Consider the following 22,621-nt stretch of genomic DNA (forward strand, 5'->3'; position numbering starts at 1 on the left):
TGTTCCCCAAGACCATGGTCCCCACAGCCCTCAGCCCAGCAATTCGGTCCCTCAGGGAGTTTGGATGTGCCTATGGAGCTACCATGGCTTGCTTAGCCTTGTACTGGTGGTGCTGACTTGCCCAGTGTTCTTAACCTGTATGTATTAGCTTGGCATGTATTTTTCTGTCCTTTTATTTTTCAACCATCCCATATCCTTTTGTTTTAGGTGTTTTTTTTGTTTTTTTAATGTGGGTGGATTTTCTCCCTCTCTCTGTAGCCTGACAGTCTCTGTCTTTTTTAACTGTCAAGTGTAATCTGTTTATATGTATTATGGTTATTAATCAGTCTGCACTTATTTCTGCCATCTTAATTTTTTTTTGTTTCTTTTTTTTCTATTTTAACTTTTTTTTGTTCATTGAAAATATTTGTTAACCTGTTTCATTTCATCTTTTCTTCTCTAGTGTTTTGCTATTGTACTCTCTAGTTCTAGTCTTATCATGGGTACCCTTGAAATTTTAGCAGGTATAAAAAAAAAAAATTTTTTTTTTTATCTAAGCTTTTGAAGTCTAAAACAGTAACTCAACTCCCTTGCAGAAAAATATAAGAAGCTTAGAGTATTTTAAGTTCCAATTTGTATACTATTATTTTATAGCATTTTGGTCCTTTTTATTTTATTCCACACAGATTACCTTCATTAACATCAGTAAAATTAATATTATTATTAATTTATTCAGACAATATTAATATTTACATACATATAAATTTGCTTCATTTTACATACACACAGGTAATAAAATTTACCTACAGGTAAATTTGCTTTACCTTTTCTTCTTGCTTCTAAGACTATTAATCTAGAATTCCTTTTCCTCTTTCTGAAGTTCATTATTTAGATTCAGAGTTTCTTTAATGAAGGTCTTTGGTGGGAGACTGCCTCAGGTTTTTAAAAAAATCTCTCTAATTTGCCTTCATTCTTGAAAGATAGTTTTACTGGGTACACAGTTCTAAGTTGATAACTATTTTCTCTCCGTAATGGTATCATTCCACTGTCTTCTGGCTTCTGTGTTACTTTTGAGACTTTTCCTGTTAGTCTGATTGTCATTTCTCTGTAAATGATATGTGTGCAGGAAAAAGTTAACTCAGCAGGCCTGGGCTGCTCAAATCCTGCACATTCCCAAGGTCTTCAGGACTTGCCCTGAAGTCTGGTTTCTGATGGAGAACTTCTGAGCCCTTGGAGTATCCTGCTTTAGAAGAGTGTTGCTGTATGCTTGAGGCCTGGGCCACTCTGTTGCTTAAGCTATCTACTGAATTTTTTATTTAAAAAAATTTATTGGTCATTTGAAGAAGTTCTGGTTGTTTCTTTTTCATTTCTGCCTTTCATTCTTGATAGTCTTTTGTTGCTTGCTCATCCTTTAGTTTTCAATTGTTAATTCTTAAATCACATTACATTGCTATTTTACTTCGGCTTGGAAATTCCAGTATCTGGTGCTCTGGGGTTTTAAATCCATTGCTTGATGTTCTTGTACAGTCTCACTCACACTACCTTGTTTTCTTGTGAGTTTATTTCCTTTATTATTGTTATAATAAAATTTTAAGATGGGGTGAATTGTATTTCATCCATCATTTCTGCCTAGCACTATTGTGAACTGAATCTTGAAGGACAACTCTGAAATGACTCTGATCATTTATCTTAATTGATAGGAATCCTATGGGCCTAAATTGGGAGTCCCGTCCTCCTGGGAGGATTTGTGTCTGTTTCTACTACAAAAGCTATTGCTAGGGCAGGGTATCAATCTAAGACTGCTTCAGCCCTTTTTAAGGATTCTAGCTTAGTACAGGAATCTCTGGTTCAGCATCCCCTTCTTTCTGCTGGCCTATTTATAGCACCCCTGTCTGAACTGTCACTATAGCCAGGGGCATGGAATATGTTGATTGTTTAGGCTAGGTCTTGAGGCTACCCTTGGTGCTCAGAAGTATATATCATCAGCCCTCCCTGATCCATAAAGAAGGGGTGAGGGGATAGCCTGTTAGAGTGAAAAGATTTCCCCCATGAAAACTCAGAATACTAGTGCCAGAAGAATAGAAAATGAATGTTGGGTAGGAAAACAGTAGATATCCACCACAGAGGATGATATGAATTTTATAATAGAAGAAGATGTTTTTTATATAAGCTTTATTAGAATGGGAGAAGTCCTTGATAAACATATGTCACCACTGAGTTCTAAGAAACTAGACATGTCACTTCTGAAAGATAAAGATTTTCTTTATTCCAGGGAAGGTCTACTTGATGGAAAATTGTCAAAATTAACAGATTTGGGAAATCAAGGAACTCTAGTGTTTGACCCCAAATTAAATTTATATTTGTGTTTTAAATCAGTAAATCATACAAACTATCTCTTCCACTTTGGAGTGCTTGAATTTCGACAATACCATTGCTTGCCCTCTGACCATTAAGTAAGTTAGTTATCAAACCTCTCTGAATCTAAGTTTTCTCATTCATAAAATGGGGATAATATAATCTGCCCTGCCTGGTTCTTGTGAGTATTAAGTGAGCAAATATTTTTAAACCAACTGGTTAGTATCTGGAGTAAAGTAAGCATTTATTAAATGCTTGGTATTATTAATATCTACAAAATATGGGCATTGAGACTATTTACTTTTTCAAAATAAAACAACATACAAATATAACATTTGAGGAAATTATGCTATTTCTGCTTTTTTTATTTTTCAGATTCCTTCAAATATATCAGAAATATGTTGTATTATTAGAGCATCACCAGGAACTAGACAAGTGAAAATTAAAGGTGTTACTATAAAGAAGAAATATTCTCCTTGTAAAGATATTCCTCAAGGTACTGTAGTATAAATGCAGAGCCCATGTTTTGAATGATATAAAACATTTTTTTCTTTATCTATTTTTTTATTGTGCTTTAAGTGAAAGTTTACAGCTCAAGTTAGTTTCTCATACAAAAATGTATATACACATTGTTATATGACCCTGGTTGCTACCCCTATAATATGTCAGCACACTCCTTTCCATCCCAGATTTCCCATGTCTGTTCAACCAGCCCCTGTCCCTTTCTGCCTTCTCATCTTGCCTCCGGGCAGGAGCTGCCCATTTTAGTCTCATGTGTCTACTTGAATTAAGAAGCACACTCTTCACAAGTATCATTTTATGTCTTAGAGTCCAGTCTGGTCTTTGTCTGAAGAGCTGGCTTCCAGAATGGTTTTAGTTTTGGACTAACAGGAGAGTCCAGGGGCCATGACCTCTGGGGTCCTTCCAGTCTCAGTCAGACCATTAAGTCTGGTTTTTTTTTTTTGATTAGAATTTGAGTTCTGCACCCCACATTTTTCCTGCTCTGTCAGGGACTCTCTGTTGTGTTCCCTGTCAGGGCGATCATTGATGGTAGCCGGGCACCATCTAGTTCTTCTGGTCTCAGGCTGTTGGAGTCTCTGTGTTATGTGACTCTGTTTCTTGGGCTAATATTTTCCTTGTGTCTTTGATGCTCTTCATTCTACTTTGCTCCAGATGAGTTGGGACCAATTGATGCATCTTAGATGGCCGCTGGCAAGCTTTTAAGACCCCAGATGCCACTCACCAAAGTGGGATGCACATTTTGTTAATAAATTTTTTTATGCCAATTGATCTAGATGTCCCCCGAAACCATGGTCCCCAGACCCACACCCCTGTTACTCTGTCCCTTGAAGTGTTTGGTTGTATTCAGGAAACTTATTAGCTTTTGGTTTAGTCCAGTTGTGTTGACTTCCCCTGTATTGTGTGTTGTCCTTCCCCTCACCTAAGATAATTCTTGTCTACTGTCTCGTTAGTGAATTCCCCTCTCCCTCCCTCCCACCCTCGTAACCATCAAAGAATGCTTTCTTCTGTGTTTAAACCTTTTCTTGAGTTCTTGTAATAGTGGTTTCATACAATATTTGTCATTTTGCAACTGACTAATTTCACTCAGCATAATGCCTTCCAGATTGACCCATATTAGGCGATGTCTTATGGATTCATCCTTGTTCTTTATCCTTGTGTAGTATTCCATCCTGTGAATATATCATAATTTGTTTATCCATTCATCAGTTGATGGGCACCTAGGTTGTTTCCATCTTTTTGCTGTTGTGAATAGTGCTACAAAAACATGGGTGTTCATATGTCTATTCCTTTGACGGCTCTTATTTCCCTAGGATGTATTCCAAAGAGTGGGATTGCTGGATCATTTGGTACTTCTATTTCTAGCTTTTTAAGGAAGCGCCAAATCAAATTCCAAAGTGTTTGTGGCATTTTACCTTCCCATCAGCAGTGTATAAGTGTTCCTCTCCACAACCTCTGCAATATTTATTATTTTGTGTTTTTTGGATTAAGGCTAGCCTTTTTGGGTTGGGATGGTATTTCATTGTAGCTTTGATTTGCATGTCTCTAATGTTCATAAGCATTTCCTCATGTATCTGTTAGCTACCTGAATGTCTTCTTTGGTGAAGTGCCTGATCATATTCTTTGCCCATTTTTTAATTGGGTTATTTGTCTTTTTGTTGTTGAGGTTTTGCAGTATCTTGTAGATTTTAGAGATTAGACCCTGATTGGATATGTCATAGCCAGAAATTTTTTCCCAGTCTGTGGGTTGTCTTTTTACCCTTTTGGTGAAGTCTTTTAATGAGTGTAAGTGTCTCAAAAAAAAAAAATTTTTTTTTCCCCAGTTATCTAGTTTCTCTTCTGGTGTTTGTGTATCATTAGTAACGTTATGTATTCTGTTTATACCATGTATTAGGGCTCCTAGCATTGTCCCTATTTTTTCTTCCATGATCTTTATCGTTTTAGATTTTATATTTAGGTCTTTGATCCATTTTGAGTTAGTTTTTGAGTATAGTGTGAGGCATGGATCTCATTTTATTTTCTTGGCAGATGGACATCCAGTTATGCCAGCACTGTTTGTTAAAGAGACTGTCTTTTCCCCTTTTACAGACATTGGGCCTTTGTCGACTATCAGCTGCTCATAGGTAGATGAATTTACGTCTGGATTCTCAATTCTGTTCCATTGGTCTACGAATCTGTTGTTATACAATTACTAGGTTGTTTTGACTACCATGGTGGTATAACAGGTTCTAAAATCAGGTACTGTGAGGCTTCCCACTTTGTTCTTTTTCTTCATTAATGCTTTACTTATCCACGGCCTCTTCCCTTTCTAAATGATGTTGGTGATTTCTTTCTCCATCTCATTAAAAAATGTCGGAATTTGGATCAGGATTGCATTGTATCTTTTGTGTAGATCACTTTGGGTAGAATTGACATTTTCACATCGTTGAGTCTTCCTATTCATGAGCAAGTTATGTTTTCCACTTATGTAGGTCTCTTTTGGTTTCTTGCAGTAGTGTCTTGTAGTTTTCTTTGTATAGATCTCTTATATCTCTGTTTAGATTTATTCCTAAGTATTTTGTCTTCTTGGGGGCTATTGTAAATGATATTGATTTGGTGATTTCCTCTTCAAAGTTATTTTTATTGGTGTAAAGGAATCCAGCTGATTTTGTATGTCTTGTATCCTGTACGCTGCTGAAATCTTCTATTAGTTCCAGTAGTTTTCTTCTGGATTCTTTGGGGTTTTTTGTACATAAGATCATATCATCTGCAAATAGGGGTACTTATACTTCTTCCTTGCCAATTTGGATGCCCTTTATTTCTTTTTCTAGCCTAAGAGCTCTGGCTAGGACCTCCAGCATAATGTTGAATAAGAGTAGTGCTAAAGGGCATCCTTGTCTGGTTCCTATTCTCAAGGGGAATGCTTTCAGACTCTCTCCATTTAGGATGATGTTGGCCGTTGGCTTTGTATAAATGCCCTTTATTTAAAAAAAAAAAATTTTTTTTCCCCTTCTATTGCTATTTTCCTGAGAGTTTTTATCATGAATTTGTGTTGAACTTTGTCAAATGCCTTTTCTGCATCAATTGATAAGATCACGAGATTCTTATCTTTGTTTTATTTAGTTGATAGATTACATTGATTGTTTTTCTAATAGTTGAACCATCCTGGGTACCTGGTATGAATCCCACTTGGTCATGATGAATTTTTTTTTTTGATATGTTGTTGAATTCTATTGGTTAGAATTTTGTTGACGATTTTTGCATCTAAGTTCAGGAGGGATATTGGCCTGTAATTTTCTTTTTTTTTTTTTGTGGTGTCTTTTTTTTTAACGTGGTTTTGGTATCAGGGTTATGCTGGCTTCATAGAATGAGTTTGGCAGTATTCTGTCCTTTTCTATGCTCTGAAATACCTTTAGTAGTAGTGGTGTTAACTCTTCTCTGGAAGTTTGGTAGAACTCTGCAGTGAAGCCATTTGGACCAGGGTTTTTTTTTTTGTTGGGAGTTTTTTGATTACCTTTTCAATCTCTTCTTTTGTTATGGGTCTATTTAGTTGTTCTACCTCTGTTTGTGTTAGTTTAGATAGGTAGTGTGTTTCTAGGAATTCATCCATTTCTTCTAGGTTTTCAAATTTGAGTTTAGTTTTTCATAGTAATCTGGTATGATTCTTTTAATTTCAGTTGGGTCTCTTGTAATATCGCCCCTGTCATTTCTTATTCAGGTTATTTGCTTCCTCTCCTGGTTTTCTTTTGTCAGTTTGGCCAGTGGTTTATCAATTTTGTTGATTTTTTCAAAAAACCAGCTTTTGGTCTTGTTAATTCTTTCAATTGCTTTTCTGTTTTCCATTTCATTTAGTTCGGCTCTAATTTTTATTATTTGTTTTCTTCTGGTGCCTGTGGGTTTCTTTTGTTGCTCTCTTTCTGTTTGTTCAAGTTGTAGGGATAATTCTTTGATTTTGGTCCTTTCTTCTTTTTGGATGTGTGCATTTATTGATATAAATTGGCCTCTGAGCACCGCTTTTGCTGTGTCCCAAAGGTTCTGATAGGAAGTGTTTTCATTCTCATTGGATTCTCTGAATTTCTTTATTCCATCCTTAGTGTCTTCTATAATCCAGTCTTTTTTGAGCAGGGTATTGTTCAGTTTCCAAGTGTTTGATTTCTTTTCCCTGCTTTTTCTGTTATTGAATTCCAGTTTTATGGCCTTATGGTCAGAGAAGATGCTTTGTAATATTTCAATGTTTTGGATTCTGCTACGGCTTGCTTTATGACCTAATATGTGGTGTATTCTAGAGAATGTTCCATGTGCGCTAGAAAGGAAAGTATACTTTGTTACTGTTGGGTGGAGTGTTCTGTATATGTCTATGAGGTCAAGTTGGTTGATGGTGGCATTTAGATCTTCTGTGTCTTTATTGAGCTTCTTTCTGGATGTCCTGTCTGTCACCAAAAGTGGTGTGTTGAAGTCTTCTACTATTGTGGAGCTGTCTATCTCACTTTTCAATGCTGACAGCTTTTGCTTTATGTATCTGGCAGCCCTGTCATTGGGTGCCTGAATATTTAATATGGTTACATCTTCTTGGTGTATTGTCCGTTTAATCGTTATATAGTGTCCTTTTTTTTCCTTATCCTTTCTGATGGATTTAACTTTAAAGTCTGTTTTGTCAGAAATTAATATTGCCACTCCTCCTCTTTTTTGATTGTTGTTTGCTTAACACGTTTTTTCCATCCTTTGAGTTTTAGTTTGTTTGTGTCTCTCAGTCTAAGGTGTGTCTCTTGTAGGCAGCATTTAGACGGATCTTGTTTTTAATCCATTCTGCTACTCTCTGTCTCTTTATTGGTGCATTAAGTCCATTTACCTACAGGGTAATTATGGATAGGTATGAATTTAGTGGTATCAGTTTGGTGTCTTTTTTTGTGTGTTGTTGACACTTTCTTTTTCCCACTTGATTTTATGTGCTGAGTAGATTATCTTTATATATTGTCCTTTCGTCATATTTGTTGTTGTTGATTTTGTTTCTGCTGAGTCTGTATTTTTCCCTTGTATTTTATTTTGATGAGTAGGATAGTTTGTCTCCTTTGTGATTACCTTATTATTTACCTCTCTTTTTCTAAATTTAAACCTAACTTTTATTTCTTTGTATCGCTGTATCTTCCTCTCCGTATGGAGGGTGTTTGATTACATTTCTTAGTCCCTCTTTATTATTTTAATGTTGTCTTCTTTTATATAATAACATCGCTGTTACCCTGTTTTGGGTTTTTAAAAAAAATAATCTTGCTTTGTTTTTTGGATTTCCCAGTCTGGGTTGACTTCTGGTTGCTCTGCCCAGTGTTCTAGTCTTAGGTTGATACCTGATATTATTGATTTTCTAACCAAAGAACTCCCTTAGTATTTCTTGTAGCTTTGGTTTGGTTTTTACGAATTCCTTCAACTTGTGTTTATCTGAAAATGTCATAATTTCACCTTCATATTTATGAGACAGTTTTGCTGGATATATGATTCTTGGCAGGCAATTTTTTTCCTTCAGTTTTTTAAATATGTCATCCCATTGCCTTCTTGCCTGGATGGTTTCTGCTGAGTAGTCTGAGTTTTTCTTATTGGCTGTCCTTTGTAGGTGACTTTTCATTTATCCCTAGCTGCTCTTATAATTCTCTCTTTATCTTTGGTTTTGGCAAGTTTGATTATAATATGTTTTGGAGACTTTCTTTTTAAGATCTACTTTATGTGGAGTTCGATGAGCATCTTGGATAGATATCGTCTCATCTTTCACAATATCAGGGAAGTTTTCTGCCAACAAATCTTCAACAATTTTCTCTGTATTTTCGGTTATGCCTCCCTGTTCTGGTACTCCAGTCACTCATAGGTTATTTCTCTTGATAGAGTCCCACATGATTCTTAAAGTTTCTTCATTTTTTAAAAATTCTTTTATCTGATTTTTCTTCAGATATATTAGTGCCAAGTGATTTATCTTCAAGTTCAGAAATTCTAGCTTCTACTTGCTCAATTCTGCTCCTCTGACTTTCTATTGAGTTATCTAATTATGTAATTTTATTGTTAATCTTCTGAATTTCTGATTGCTGTCTGTCTATGGATTTTTCCAGCTCATTAAATTTTTCATTATGTTGTTGAATAATCTAATTTCTTCAGTTGCTTTATTTGTGTGTTCCTTGGCTTATTCTGTGTATTGCCTCATTTCCTTCCTGATATCTTGAAGGGTTCTGTATATTAAACTTTTGTATTCTGCATCTGGTAATTCCAGGAATGCACTTTCATCTAGAAGATCCCTGGATATTTTGTTTTGAGAGCCTGTTGAGGTGATCATGGTCAGTTTCTTTATGTGACTTGATATTGACTGTTCTCTCTAAGCCATCTATAAGTTATTGTATTAGTTTATGCTTGCTTACTGTGTCATAGCTGCTTGCTTTGTTTTGTTTTGGCATACCCGTATGGGTTGCTTGAGTGAGATAGCTTGATTATTTTCGCCTTTGGAGCTCGGGTGTCCTGTCCCCAGCTGGTTAGAGCTGTTATCAGGTATATCAGTCTAGGGGTCCATTCAGTTTTCTTGTATGAATTCAGCTCAGGTTTCCAGGTAGCTGATATCAATGTGTGGTACAGGCTCTGTCCTACAGTCTTAGAGGGGCAGGGGTGATTGGCGTATATTCCGGTATCTGATTGCAGCAGGGGGTCACGCTCTGACAAAGGCAGGTGGCTGAGAACTGACCCCCAAGTGTCTCTGAGGAAAACACGTCTCTGTTCCCTAGAGCATGCTGGTGGGTGGGTTCTGCAGAGGGACCATGGGCATCCAAAGGTTTTGGTTGTAAGGACTGGGAGGTACCAGTTATCTTTGGACCCTGTCGCGGGTGGCTGGGTGACCTGAGTGGAGCTACTAGTCCTTAGGTCCCTGATGTGGTTAGGCGAGGACCTTGTTTAATAGGCAAAGCAATGTCAAACGTCAAACACCCACCTCTACCCAACTCATTCTATGAAGCTACCATCTCCCTGATACCAAAACCAGGTAAAGACATTACAAAAAAAGAAAATTTTAGACCTATATCCCTCATGAACATAGATGCAAAAATCCTTAATAAAATTCTAGCCAATAGAATCCAACAACACATCAAAAAAATAATTCACCCTGATCAAGTGGGATTTATACCAGGTATGCAAGGCTGGTTTAATATCAGAAAAACCATTAATGTAATCCATCACATAAATAAAACAAAAGACAAAAACCACATGATCTTATCAATTGATGCAGAAAAGGCATTTGACAAAGTCCAACACCCATTTATGATAAAAACTCTCACCAAAATAGGAATTGAAGGAAAATTCCTCAACATAATAAAGGGCATATATGCAAAGCCAACGGCCAATATCACTCTAAATGGAGAGAACCTGAAAGCATTTCCCTTGAGAACGGGAACCAGACAAGGATGCCCTTTATCACCGCTCTTATTCAACATCGTACTTGAAGTCCTAGCCAGGGCAATTAGGCTAGACAAAGAAATAAAGGGTATTCAGATTGGTAAGGAGGAAGTAAAGCTATCACTATTTGCAGATGACATGATCGTACACATGGAAAACCCTAAGAAATCCTCCAGAAAACTACTGAAACTAATAGAAGAGTTTGGAAGAGTCTCAGGATATAAAATAAACATACAAAAATCACTTGGATTCCTCTACATCAACAAAAAGAACACCGAAGAGGAAATAACCAAATCAATACCATTCACAGTAGCCCCCAAGAAGATAAAATACTTAGGAATAAATCTTACCAAGGATGTAAAAGACCTATACAAAGAAAACTATAAAACTCTGCTACAAGAAATTCAAAAGGACACGCTTAAATGGAAAAACATACCCTGCTCATGGATAGGAAGACTCAACATAGTAAAAATGTCTATTCTACCAAAAGCCATTTATACATACAACGCACTTCCAATCCAAATACCAATGTCATACTTTAAGGGAATAGAGAAACAAATCACTAATTTCATATGGAAAGGAAAGAATCCCCGGATAAGCAAAACATTACTGAAAAAGAAGAAGAAAGTGGGAGGCCTCACCCTACCTGATTTCAGAACCTATTATATAGCTACAGTAGTCAAAACAGCCTGGTACTGGTACAACAACAGGCACATAGACCAATGGAACAGAATTGAGAATCCAGATATAAATCCATCCACGTATGAGCAGCTGATATTTGACAAAGGACCAGTGTCAGTCAATTGGGGAAATAATAGTCTTTTTAACAAATGGTGCTGGCATACCTGGATATCCATTTGCAAAAGAATGAAACAGGACCCATACCTCACACCATGCACAAAAACTAACTCCAAGTGGATCAAAGACCTAAACATAAAGACTAAAACGATAAAAATCTTGGAAGAAAAAATAGGATCTACCCTAGGAGCGCTAATACAGGGCATAAACAGAATACAAAACATTACCAAAAATGATGAAGAGAAACCCGATAACTGGGAGCTCCTAAAAATCAAACACCTATGCTCATCTAAAGACTTCACCAAAAGAGTAAAAAGACCACCTACAGACTGGGAAAGAATATTCAGCTATGACATCTCAGACCAGCGCCTGATCTCTAAAATCTACATGATTCTGTCAAAACTCAACCACAAAAAGACAAACAAACCAATCAAGAAGTGGGCAAAGGATATGAACACACATTTCACTAAAGAAGATATTCAGGCAGCCAACAGATACATGAGAAAATGCTCTCGATCATTAGTCATTAGAGAAATGCAAATTAAAACTACGATGAGATTCCATCTGACACCAACTAGACTGGCATTAATTCAAAAATCACAAAATAATAAATGTTGGAGAGGCTGCGGAGAGACTGGAACTCTCATACACTGCTGGTGGGATTGTAAAATGGTACAACCACTGTGGAAATCCATCTGGCGTTATCTTAAACAGTTAGAAATAGAACTACCATACAACCCAGAAATCCCACTCCTCGGAATATACCCTAAAAATACAAGACCCTTCACACAAACAGATATATGCACACCCATGTTTATTGCAGCTCTGTTTACAATAGCAAAAAGCTGGAAGCAACCAAGATGTCCATCAACGGACGAATGGGTAAATAAATTGTGGTATATTCACACAATGGAATACTACGCATCGATAAAGAACAGTGACGAATCTCTGAAACATTTCATAACATGGAGGAATCTGGAAGGCATTATGCTGAGCGAAATGAGTCAGTTGCAAAAGGACAAATATTGTATAAGACCACTATTATAAGATCTTGAGAAATAGAAAAAACGGAAAAGAACACATACTTTTGTGGTTACAAAGGGGGGAGGGAGGGAGGGAGGGAGGGAGAGGGCTTTTTATTGATCAATCTGTAGATGGGAACTGCTTTGGGTGAAGGGAAAGACAACACTCAAAACAAGGAAGGTCAGCCTAATTGGACAGGATTAAAAGTAAAGAGGTTTCCGAGATAAAATGAAAGCTTCAAAGGATAGCGAAGCAGGGGCTGGGGTCTGGGGAACTTGGTTTGAGAGGACTTCTAAATCAATGGGCAAAACAATTCTATTATGAAAACACTCTGCATCCCACTTTGAATTGTGGCACCTGGGGTCCTAAATGCCAACAAGCAGCCATCTAAAATACATTAATTGGTCTCAACCCACCGAGAGCAAAGGCAAAGGAAGAACACCAAGGTCACACGACAACTAAGAACCCAAGAGACAGAAAGGGCCACTTGAACCAGAGACCTACAATATCCTGAGACCAGAAGAACAAGTTGGTGCCCGGCCACAATCGATGTCTGCCCTGTCAGGGAGTACAAGAGACAACTCCTGAGGGAGCAGGAGACCAATGGGATACAGACCCCAAATTCTCATTAAAAGACCACACCTAATGGTATGATTGCGACTAGAGGATTCCCAGAGACAATGCTCCCCAGAACTTCTGATGGCACAGGACAGGAACCAACCCCGAAGACAAATCATCAGGCATGAAAAGGACTGGTCAGTGGGGGGGAGAGAGATACTGATGAAGAGTGAGCTAATTAAATCAGGTGGACACGGGAGAGTGTGTTGGCAACTCTTGACTGGAGGGGGGATGGGAAGATAGAGAGAGAGGGAAGAAGGTAAAATTGGCACGAAACGAGAGACTGTAAGGGCTGACTCAATAGGGGGAGAGCAAGTGGGAGAAGGGAGTAAGATGTATGTAAACCTACATGTGACAGACTGATTGGAATGGTAAATGTTCACTTGAAGCTTAATAAAAATTAAAAAAAAAAAAACACCCACCTCTCCACCACACTGCTGAAATGGTTGGAGTTTGCCAACAAGGGCCTATTCTCCCAAAATAGGCCCACACAGGTCCACACAGAAGGGAAAGGTGCTCAAGGTCCATGGACGGTTCATGCCTGGACAGGAGCCGCTTCTCTCCTGAGTGCCTCTGGTTAATGGAGCTAGGAATTTATCTTTTTCCCCCAACTGCAAATTTTTTTCTTCCCCAAGGCCGGGAGAATGGCTGTAGGTGCTCACCATGGTCTATCTCAGGCCCAGGGATGCAGCTGCTGAAGCCGGCTTGGGGGTGGGGGGGCACAGTAAAATATATGCACGTACTTAGCTTTTGCCAAGAGCGCTGTTCTCCTGAGGTTCCAGAGGTGTGAGTAGGCTGTATGGCTGGCTGCTTCTACCTGAGGAAGCTGCGGCCTAACGCTAGTACCAGCCTGCTGCCACCACCGCCGCCGCTTTGGGAATGGTGCCTGAGGGCTCCCTGCGATTCAGGTCCGGTAACTCCTCTCCACTTCTGATCTGTCTCTTCCTCCCCCCGCCCCTCAGTTTGTTGTCTAAGCTTTCCTTTGATGCTCAGGGCTCCCAGCTTGTCACAAATATACTCGTTTCACTTGTTTTTTCGGGTCTTTGTTGTAAAGAGGGCTCACTGGAAGCATCTGTCTATTCTGCCATCTTGGCTCTGCTCCCTGTGTGAACTTTTTTATTCCATCCTTAATTTCTTAATTTGTTTAGTTTCTTTGCATTTGATTTTTTTTCCTTGCTTTTTATGTTATTAATTTCTATTTTTATGGCTTTATGGTCAGAAAAGATGTTTTATAATCTTTTGATGCTTTGAATTCTGTTAAGACTTCCTTTGTGGCCTAATGTGGGCTTTCTCTGGAGAATGTTCCATGTGCATTGGAAAATAAAGTATACTTGGCTGGTGTTGGGTGGAGTGTTCTGTATATGGCTATAAGATCAAGTTGGTTGGTTTTGGTATTTAGATCTTCTGTGTCTTTATTGAGTTTCTTTCCGGATGTCCTGCCCTTCACCAGAAGTGGTGTGTTGATGTCTCCTACTAATGTTGTGAAACTGTCTGTTTCTTTTTTCAATGCTGTTAGAGTTTGTATTATGTATTTTGGAGTCCTGTCATTGGGTGCGTAAATATATATTATAGTTAGGTCCTCCTGGAGTACTGACCTTTTAATCATTATATAGTGTCCTTTCTTATCCTTTGTGGTGGATTTTGCTTTAAAGTCTGTTTTGTCAGAGATTAATATTGCCACACCTGCTCTTTTTTAGTTTTTGTTTGCTTGATATATATTTTTTCCATCCTTTGAATTTTAGTTTGTGTCTTTAAGTCTAAGGTGTGTCTCTTGTAGGCAGCATATAGACGGATCATGTTTTTTTATCCATTTTGCCACATTCTGTCCGTTTATTGGTGCATTTAGTCAATTTACATTCAGCATGATTATTGATAGGTATGAAATTAGTGCTGTCATTTTGATGTATTTTTATTGTTGTTGTTGTCAGTTTCTTTATTCCGCTTAATTTTTTGTGCTGAGTCATTTTTATGTATTTTCTTTTCATCTTTTTCACTGTTGTTGATTTTGTGTTTGCTGAGTCTTTATGTTTTTCTTGTTTTTTTATTCTGACATGTAGGATTGTTAGTTTCCTTTGTGGTTACCTTAATATATACCCCTGTTTTTCTAAGTTTAAATCAATCTTTTATTTTATTATATCAGCTTGACTTTCTGTCCATGTGAAAGATCTATATTTTTTAGTCCTTCTTTTTTGTGTTAGTGTTGTCATCTTTTACTTGTTGACGTCTCTGTTTCCCTATTTTCAGTGTTTTAGCTTTGACTTATTTTTGTGACTTCCCTATCTGAATTGATATCTGATTGCTCTGTCCTGTGTTCTAGTCTTGGATTATTATCTGACGTTATTGATTTTCTAACTGGAGAACTCCCTTTAGTATTGCCAAAAATTCCGTTTCTCTGGAAGGGTTCTTGATTTTTTGTTTTGGGTATTTGCTGAAACAATCAATGTCTACCTCTTTATGTGATTTGATATTGACTGTTGTCTCCAAGCTATCAATAAGTGATCATATTTATTTATTTTGTTTACTTACTGTGTCCTAGCTTCTTGTTTTGTTTTGTTTTAATATGCCCAAATAGGCTGGTCCTGAGATCTAGTTTGATTATTGGCATCTTTGAAGCTCTCACATCCTGTTAGTAGGTGATTAGAGCTGTTACTAGGTATGTGAGCTCAGGAGTCCATTTACTTTTCTTGTGTGGATTCAGCTCAGGTGTCCAGGTAGTTGGTCACCAAGTGTGTGATGCAGGCTCTCACAGTCCTAGATGGGCAGGCGTGATTGGAGTAGGCACAGGTATCTGGCTGCAGGAGGGGGTCATGTGCTGAACAGTGCAGGGGTCTGATGGCTGCCCCTGAGTGTCTGGGAGGAAGGTGCATCCCTGTTCCATAGAGCACATAGGTGGGTGGGTTTTGCGGCTGGACTGTGGGCACCCAGTGCTGTTGGCTGTAAGGATTGGGAGGCAGCAGTTATTTCTTAGACCCCTGACATGAGTGGCTAGGTGTTGTGGGTTGAGCCACCAGTCCTCCGGCCCCAGATGTGAGTAGGTGAGGACCCTGCTTAATGGGCAGGGCAGGGTCGGATGTCATGAATCTGCCACTCTGCCTTATAGCTGATATAGTTCAAAACATTCTTCAGGTGTATACCCCGTTGTAGTGTACTAATGAGGGCCTATGCTGTTGAAGTGGGCCCACACAGGTCTATGCGGGGTGAAAGGCATTTAAAGTGTGTGGGCCACTTATGCTTGTGCCTAGGCATAGGGGCTTTGCTTTCTGTAAGTTCCTGGCGTAGGGGAGCTGGCAGATTTTTTTTTTTTCCTATTTGTTAATTTGTTCCCTCTCTGAATCTGGGAGAACGGCTCAGGACACAAAACGGGTCCTACTTCTGGCCCAGGAGATGCAGCAATCACTGAAGCTGGTTCGGACTCGGTACATAGTGGGGAGGGGACAGGTAAATAGGAGAGAGGTTCTTCCTCAAGGGGGTGTTTTTTTGCTCTGCGTGGTAGGTTAGATGAATGTACTTATCTTTTGCCAATTGAGTGCTGCTTCTTGCTGGTTCTGGAGGGTTGAGCAGACTCTCTGCTGCTCGATCTCTCCTGATGTGGAAAATTTGTCTTGCGCACCCCAGCTTGCCTCACCACACACACCAACCAATCCAGCCTTCAGGGTGCCAGTTCCCAGTGGGTCAGGTCTGGCAACTCCTTGCTGGTTCTGAATCGTCTCTCCTTTACCCTGCCACTCAGTCTAATTCCTCAACTTTGCTTTTGATGTTCAGGGCTCCTAGACTGTCTTATATAATTGATTCACTTGTTTTTTCAGGTCTGTGTTGTAAGAGGGACCACAGGAAGCATCTGACTACTCTGCCATTTTGGCAAAGTGTGTACATATGTTCAGAGCAGCACTTTGTTCATAGTGGCACTGAAATATGTATATATGTTCCTAGCAGCACTGTTTACAATAGACCCAAACTAGAAACTATCCAAATGTCCATCACTTGTAAAATGAATAGATAAATTGTGGTATATTTGTGCATCGGAATACTAGATATCAATGAGAATCAACAATATACAGTTACATGCAACAATATTGATGAATCTCAAAAACCTAAGGAGTCAGACATCATGTGTACATTTGGTATTATTTGTGTGTATTATATAACCAGCCAACTATGTATTATTTACAAAACCAGGCACAAAACTATGATGGAAATCAGAATAGTGGGTGCCTTTGCAGGTGTGGGAATTTTAACTGGGAAGGGTTATGAGGGACTTTTAGATTGGTGGTAATACTGTGTTTCATTATCTGGGTGCTGATTATATGAGTGTGTTACGTTTGTGAAAACCCATCAAGCTGTACACATATTTTCTTTTCTATGTATGTATTATACCTCAATAAAAAGTTAAAAAATAAATTGAGAAACTTCTCTTAATTTGATCTTTTTGGCCTGTCGTATTTGTATCAGGTATTGTAAAAATTCTGGGCTTAACTATGCAACAAATTGAATCCAAAGTATGCCTGGGAGATTCTTTTGAGTGTGCAGATATAATTGCAACTATGACAAAATTTTTACTTTAATTCACAGAGAGACCCCCTTGTTGCATGCTGAACTAGTGGTGTTACCTCTTCCCTTTTTCTAGGTTCTCACCATAATAGCAGGCTCCTCATCTAAGTCTTTCTCTTTCAACCTCTGGCCACTTGTCTTTGCCTTTCCTTTAATAAAAATAGCTAAGCCCCAGGCTAACTAGTGAGCGTGTTATTTTAAACATGCCGCAGCCTATTTTTAGTTCTGGCATTTAGAGTTTTAGCTAGTTTGGCAGTAATCTAATCAGGAGTACAGGGTGAAACTTAATTTTGATTGTCTAGGACCCTGTTTAATATGCTACCTGTTTAGGAACAGTTGGCATTATTCTGATTAAAGAAAAAAATTGGTGAAAATGAACCACTAGGAAAGTACAAAAGAGATGTGATGAAGTGTAGTGGGTAAGCAGAGGTCAGAGAATGGTGACAGCCAGGTAGAATAGTCCTTACGGAATGTATAGTCTAAGGTTTCTGAATGTGTGGTCCTCTGACCACTTCTATCAAAGTCACTTCAGACCCAGTAAATTTCAATCTCTATAGATATGACACAAGACTCTGCAATTCGACGAGCTCTTAAAGTAATTCCAATAAACACTAAAGTTTAAGAACCATATAACGATCTAATCTATTTTGCTTGTTCTATAGATAACAAAGATGACCTGGCTAGATTGATAAGTGACTTGCCTGAGGTCAAACAGTTAATTATTGGCAGAATCAGAACTAGAGCCCAGATTTTCCAGACTGTAATGATTTGACTGTGTAGCTGTGAAATAGGTAGTAGGAAAAGAGTAGGTAGGACTCTCAGTTTCCCAACTCACCGGGACAAAGCAGCTCTGCTTCTTTTTGCTTTATACATTCAACGTCTATATTCTATTTTGTCTCAACAGAGACATTTTTGCAAAGAGGAGGGTTGAACAATCATTGTTCTGTACTTTCTTCCAGTTTTAGCCATAGATGAATAATTTATTGGTGCATTAATTCATCCAACAAACATGCATTAGGCACAGCAATATGAGCACAGCCTTAGTCCTTGAGGGGTTTACAGCCTAGTGATGAGATAGACTTCACAATCTTCTCTATAAGGTAATAAGCTAGAGGTGAATAGGCACCTTAGGAACCCAGTGAGAGCACTTTTTAATTTGGTTAGAGGTGTCGGGGAAGACTTCCAAGCTAATATACCTTTTGGAAAACCAGACAAAAACTGTAGCATTTCTTAGAGTAATATTTTAAGGTTTCTGTTTTATTTGAGTTCCAGGAGAGGTGATAAATGATGTGTTATAAATTCATATTTCAAACTAATAGTAGAATAATAGCTTTTAACTAGATACATATATATCTTTAGTAAGAAATTTGAGTCTTTAGATAATAACAGGCAAGGAGTATCACACAGAAATAGAACAATTGAAGTGGAAACTGATCCATTCAAGTATCTGAGAGATGATAGTAGAAAGTACTTACAAACCAAACCCATTCCTGTTGAGTCGATTCGACCCATGGCAACCCTGTAGGACAGAGTAGAACTGGCCCATAGAGTTTTCAGGGAGCGCCTGGTGGATTTGAACTGCCAACCTTTTGGTTAGCAGCCGTAGTAGCACTTACCCACTATGCCACCAGGGTTTCCAGAAAGTACTTAAGAGTAAGATATTCCTAAATTCAAATTCCAGCTCTGTCACATCGGTAAATTCCTGAAATTCTCTTGTTTTATTCTCCTCACCTGTAAAATTGGCACATTAGTAGCTCTTGCCTCAAAGAATTGTTGCAAGGATTAGAGATAATTTGTGTAAAGTACTTGACATGTAATAATCACTCACTATGCAATAATTATTATTTGCTTCTGTAATTTAGATTAAATCCTCATGTCTAGATCACTGTATTTCCCTTTGAAAACTGTTCCTTGGTTTATTAAATTTCAAAAAGCCCGAAAATATCAAGTAGTTATTATATTTGATGATAAATTTAGTTATGCCACCTCACATAATACCATGTAAAGAATATACGAGATGACTGTGTATAGTCTTTAACACAGACATACTGATCTAGTACAGCTACAGAGATGAAGTATACAGTCAGTTTCTTGGGGAAACAGAAAAGCTAATTAGACATCATGGAAGCATTTCCGCCTTTCAACTTGTTGCTGTGGTGTCATATAGCAAAGTATGAAAAAACGAAGTTCTATGTTGGTTGCTTCATTCATTCAGCAAACGTCATTGAGTCTGGCTCTCATTTGCTATACGTAATTAGTTGCTGGTGATATTGCGATAAAGACACAGTTGCTGTCCTTATGAAGTTTATCTCACTGAGAAAGTCATAGATATATATAAATAAATCCAGTGTACGTATATGTGTTTTAATGGACCCATGTATATGTGGGACCCTCTTAGGGCACATGGGAAAGGTGGGAAATCCTTTGGAGGGTAAGCTGAGACCCTCAGAGGCAGTCTGAGCATAGGTCTTATAGGTAAAGGAAAAAAAAAACACATTGCCCTCGAGTTGATTCTGACTCATAGTGACCCTGTAGAACAGAGTAGAACTGCTCCATAGGGTTTCCAAGTTGAGGCTGGTAGATTTGAACTGCCAACCTTTTGGTTAGCAGCCAAATGCTTAACCAGAGCGAACAGCTTAAATAAAGGCACAGAATTTTAAAGCATTCTCAGATAGTTAAGGAACTGAAAGTTATGTTCAGCTGGAGTAGAGATTGGATTCTCTGAAAACTGAGGCTTGAGTAGTAATCATGGGTTAGATAGGGGAGAGTCTTATATGCCATGTGTATTTTTGACTTTTTTCTGATCAGCTTTCCTTTTTTATTAGATCATTTTGGCAAGAAATGTGGAGGTGGTTTAGAAAGAAATAAGGCTAGAAACAGAAAGACCAGGTGAGAGTTTTGAAAAAGCCCTGAGAACAAAGTTGGGAAAATAAGGATCTGAGCCTGTGTATCTCAAATTGTGGTGCTCAGGTCAGTTTAGGAATTTATTAATAATAAAATTCCCAGGTCATGGCCTCAGCAATCTGATTCACGAAGTCTGGAGTTTGAGAACCAGTTGAAATCCAGTCTAAACTATGGTTTTTTTAATTAGTATAATTGACTGGGCTTAGTACTGATACAGGGTAGTGATAGAGAAGAAGGGTTAGTTTCAGAAATGATGCTTTCTAGGTGATGTCAGGAAAATATAGACTATGGCCCTGGAATGTATGTGAAGGTTGAGGAAGTGAAAGGTGAGCAAGACTAGATAGTTGGGTGGGCTGGTTATCTACTTGGGAAGTTCCCAGCAGTTGGGGGGTGGAGAAGATGACTGTGAACCAAGTGTCAAAAATCTTTGCTAAAGGAGGAGATAGTGTCTGAGGTTAGTAAAGATTGCAACAAGGAGGAGTAAAGGGTAGTATAGGCCAGTGCTTCCAAAACTTTAATGTGCTTATGAATTGCTTGAGGATCTTATTAAAATGCAGATTTTTGGTTTAGTAGATCTGGAATGGGCCCCAGGATGCTACATTTTTAGCAAGTTCCTAGATGATGTTGAAGCTACTGGTCCATGGACCAAACTTTGAGTAGCAAGGATATATGTCTCTGGTTTTCAAATTTAGCTGCATATTGGACTTTCCCTAGTATTTAGGTACCTTTCCTGGAGATTCTGATCTAATTGATATAGAGTGAGGCCTGAATATTGGGATTTTTGAAAACTCCCCAGGTAATTTTAATGTGAAACAAAGTTTGGGGACCACTGATGTAGGCCAAGTAGGCCAGGGGGTGAGGAGTGTAATAGTATGAAAGTGGCAATGTAAAGCTGGTTCCACTCACTATCTCCTGGTACAAGATGTCGAGGAGAAGGCTTCAGAGGGCTCACTGCAACAAAGAGAAGGAAGATGCAAAGGAAGGGTTGGCAGGAGAATGTGAGGGGCTCATGCCTGGGTGGACAGGAATGAGAAGGACAGGGATGAGAACCATAACTGGATTGATTCCTCCAGGTTATGAGGCTGGGGTTAGAGGTCATATGATGGTCACTGACAGCAGTCTTTGCTTGGCTTTTCAATGGAATGTTATTGAACAGGTCTCCTTGTGTTCACAAAGAGAGCTGTCCTCAGTACATTCCTTTATCTATGAGCTCTGGATTTGTTTTCTAAAGTTTGATGGAGTGAAACTAGAGTGGCCTGGCATCAAGAGCCCTCAAGTAGTAATTATTAATAACTATTGAACATCTCTTGTTATGTATGTGAAGTAATCCATTGTTCTATTTTTTCTCTCCAGATATTATAATAAATACAAATGGCAGGATATAACAGCTGTGGCTGAATCTTCACTTTGAAGATATGAATGTGAAGTAGAAGTCTATGAAGCAGTATGTCTGCCTGAAATTATATGAAATTAAAAATTCCCCATTTATTTGTGATATATCACTGTGCCGAAATTCTGTTGAGGTGCTTATCATTTACTTTTAATCAGTTAAGAAAGGAACATTCTTCTGTATGCTTTTCCTACACACACACATTCTGTGTTTTTACACAAATAATGTACATCTTCTATGTTTGCCAGCCATGCCCTCCTCCTGCAACTTATTTTCATAAGCGTGCTATGCTAATTTTTTTACAGCAACATGTAAAAAAAATATTGTCATAGTGGTTCTTATGAAAATACTTAGTGAGGGGCACACATTAGTTGCTTAAAAATATGGTACCATATGTACATATATACAAATACATATACATATATATGAATATATATACATATATACATATTTTTGTGTATATATATGTACCTATATATATTTGTATCACAATATAAAAACTAAATATTAGATATTAGAAGACTACAGTAGACTAAAAATAGACGATTTTAGCTTATAAAGAGCCAATACCAGAGTACTATGTAACATCCTCGGATCTTTTTCCCCAAAGTTTATTCTTCATGTGGATTAAGAGTAGTAAGTGTTGTGCTAAAAATGAAAATGCTTATATTACAAGCTATTTTTAACAGAACTAAATTGAAACCCCATGAGTAAGAGACCTAATTCCAAGTCTGCCTGAAAGAAACTCTATACTAAAGACTTGCTGAAGCAGAGAATGTATAATACATATAACCAATCCTACACTAAGTATTTTATACATTACTTCATCCCCAAGCAATGTTCTTTAGCTAATACTCTCTGTAGGAATTTTTGCTTTTTTTTTGTAATGCAACTTATTGTGGCATCCTATATTGACAATGCCCTACATAAAAAACAGCAGGCTTGTCGGTGAACATCGTACAGTTGTATAACTCCTGGTGAGATTTTACTCTGATGGTTTTACTAATGCAATTGTACCGAAAAGTAAGCCTGAGTCAAATTTTCAAAGCTGCTTCAACATGAAAGGAAATTATAAAATATATGTATTAATCT

General features: G+C 38.0%; 1 protein-coding gene across 1 annotated transcript in view; it reads left to right on the plus strand.

Annotated features, from left to right (window-relative positions):
• Positions 1–21,874, plus strand: part of MEIKIN (meiotic kinetochore factor) — a 128,619-nt gene extending 106,745 nt beyond the window's left edge. The window contains exons 12-13 of the mRNA XM_064275371.1: positions 2,710–2,830; positions 21,493–21,874. Of these exons, the coding sequence (XP_064131441.1) occupies positions 2,710–2,830; positions 21,493–21,524 (153 nt within the window). The 3' untranslated portion in view covers positions 21,525–21,874. The remainder of the gene's footprint in view (positions 1–2,709; positions 2,831–21,492) is intronic.
• The last annotated feature ends 747 nt before the right edge of the window (positions 21,875–22,621 follow it).

This window comes from Loxodonta africana, chromosome 2, assembly GCF_030014295.1.
Source record: "Loxodonta africana isolate mLoxAfr1 chromosome 2, mLoxAfr1.hap2, whole genome shotgun sequence".
NCBI classification, from domain to species: domain Eukaryota; kingdom Metazoa; phylum Chordata; class Mammalia; order Proboscidea; family Elephantidae; genus Loxodonta; species Loxodonta africana.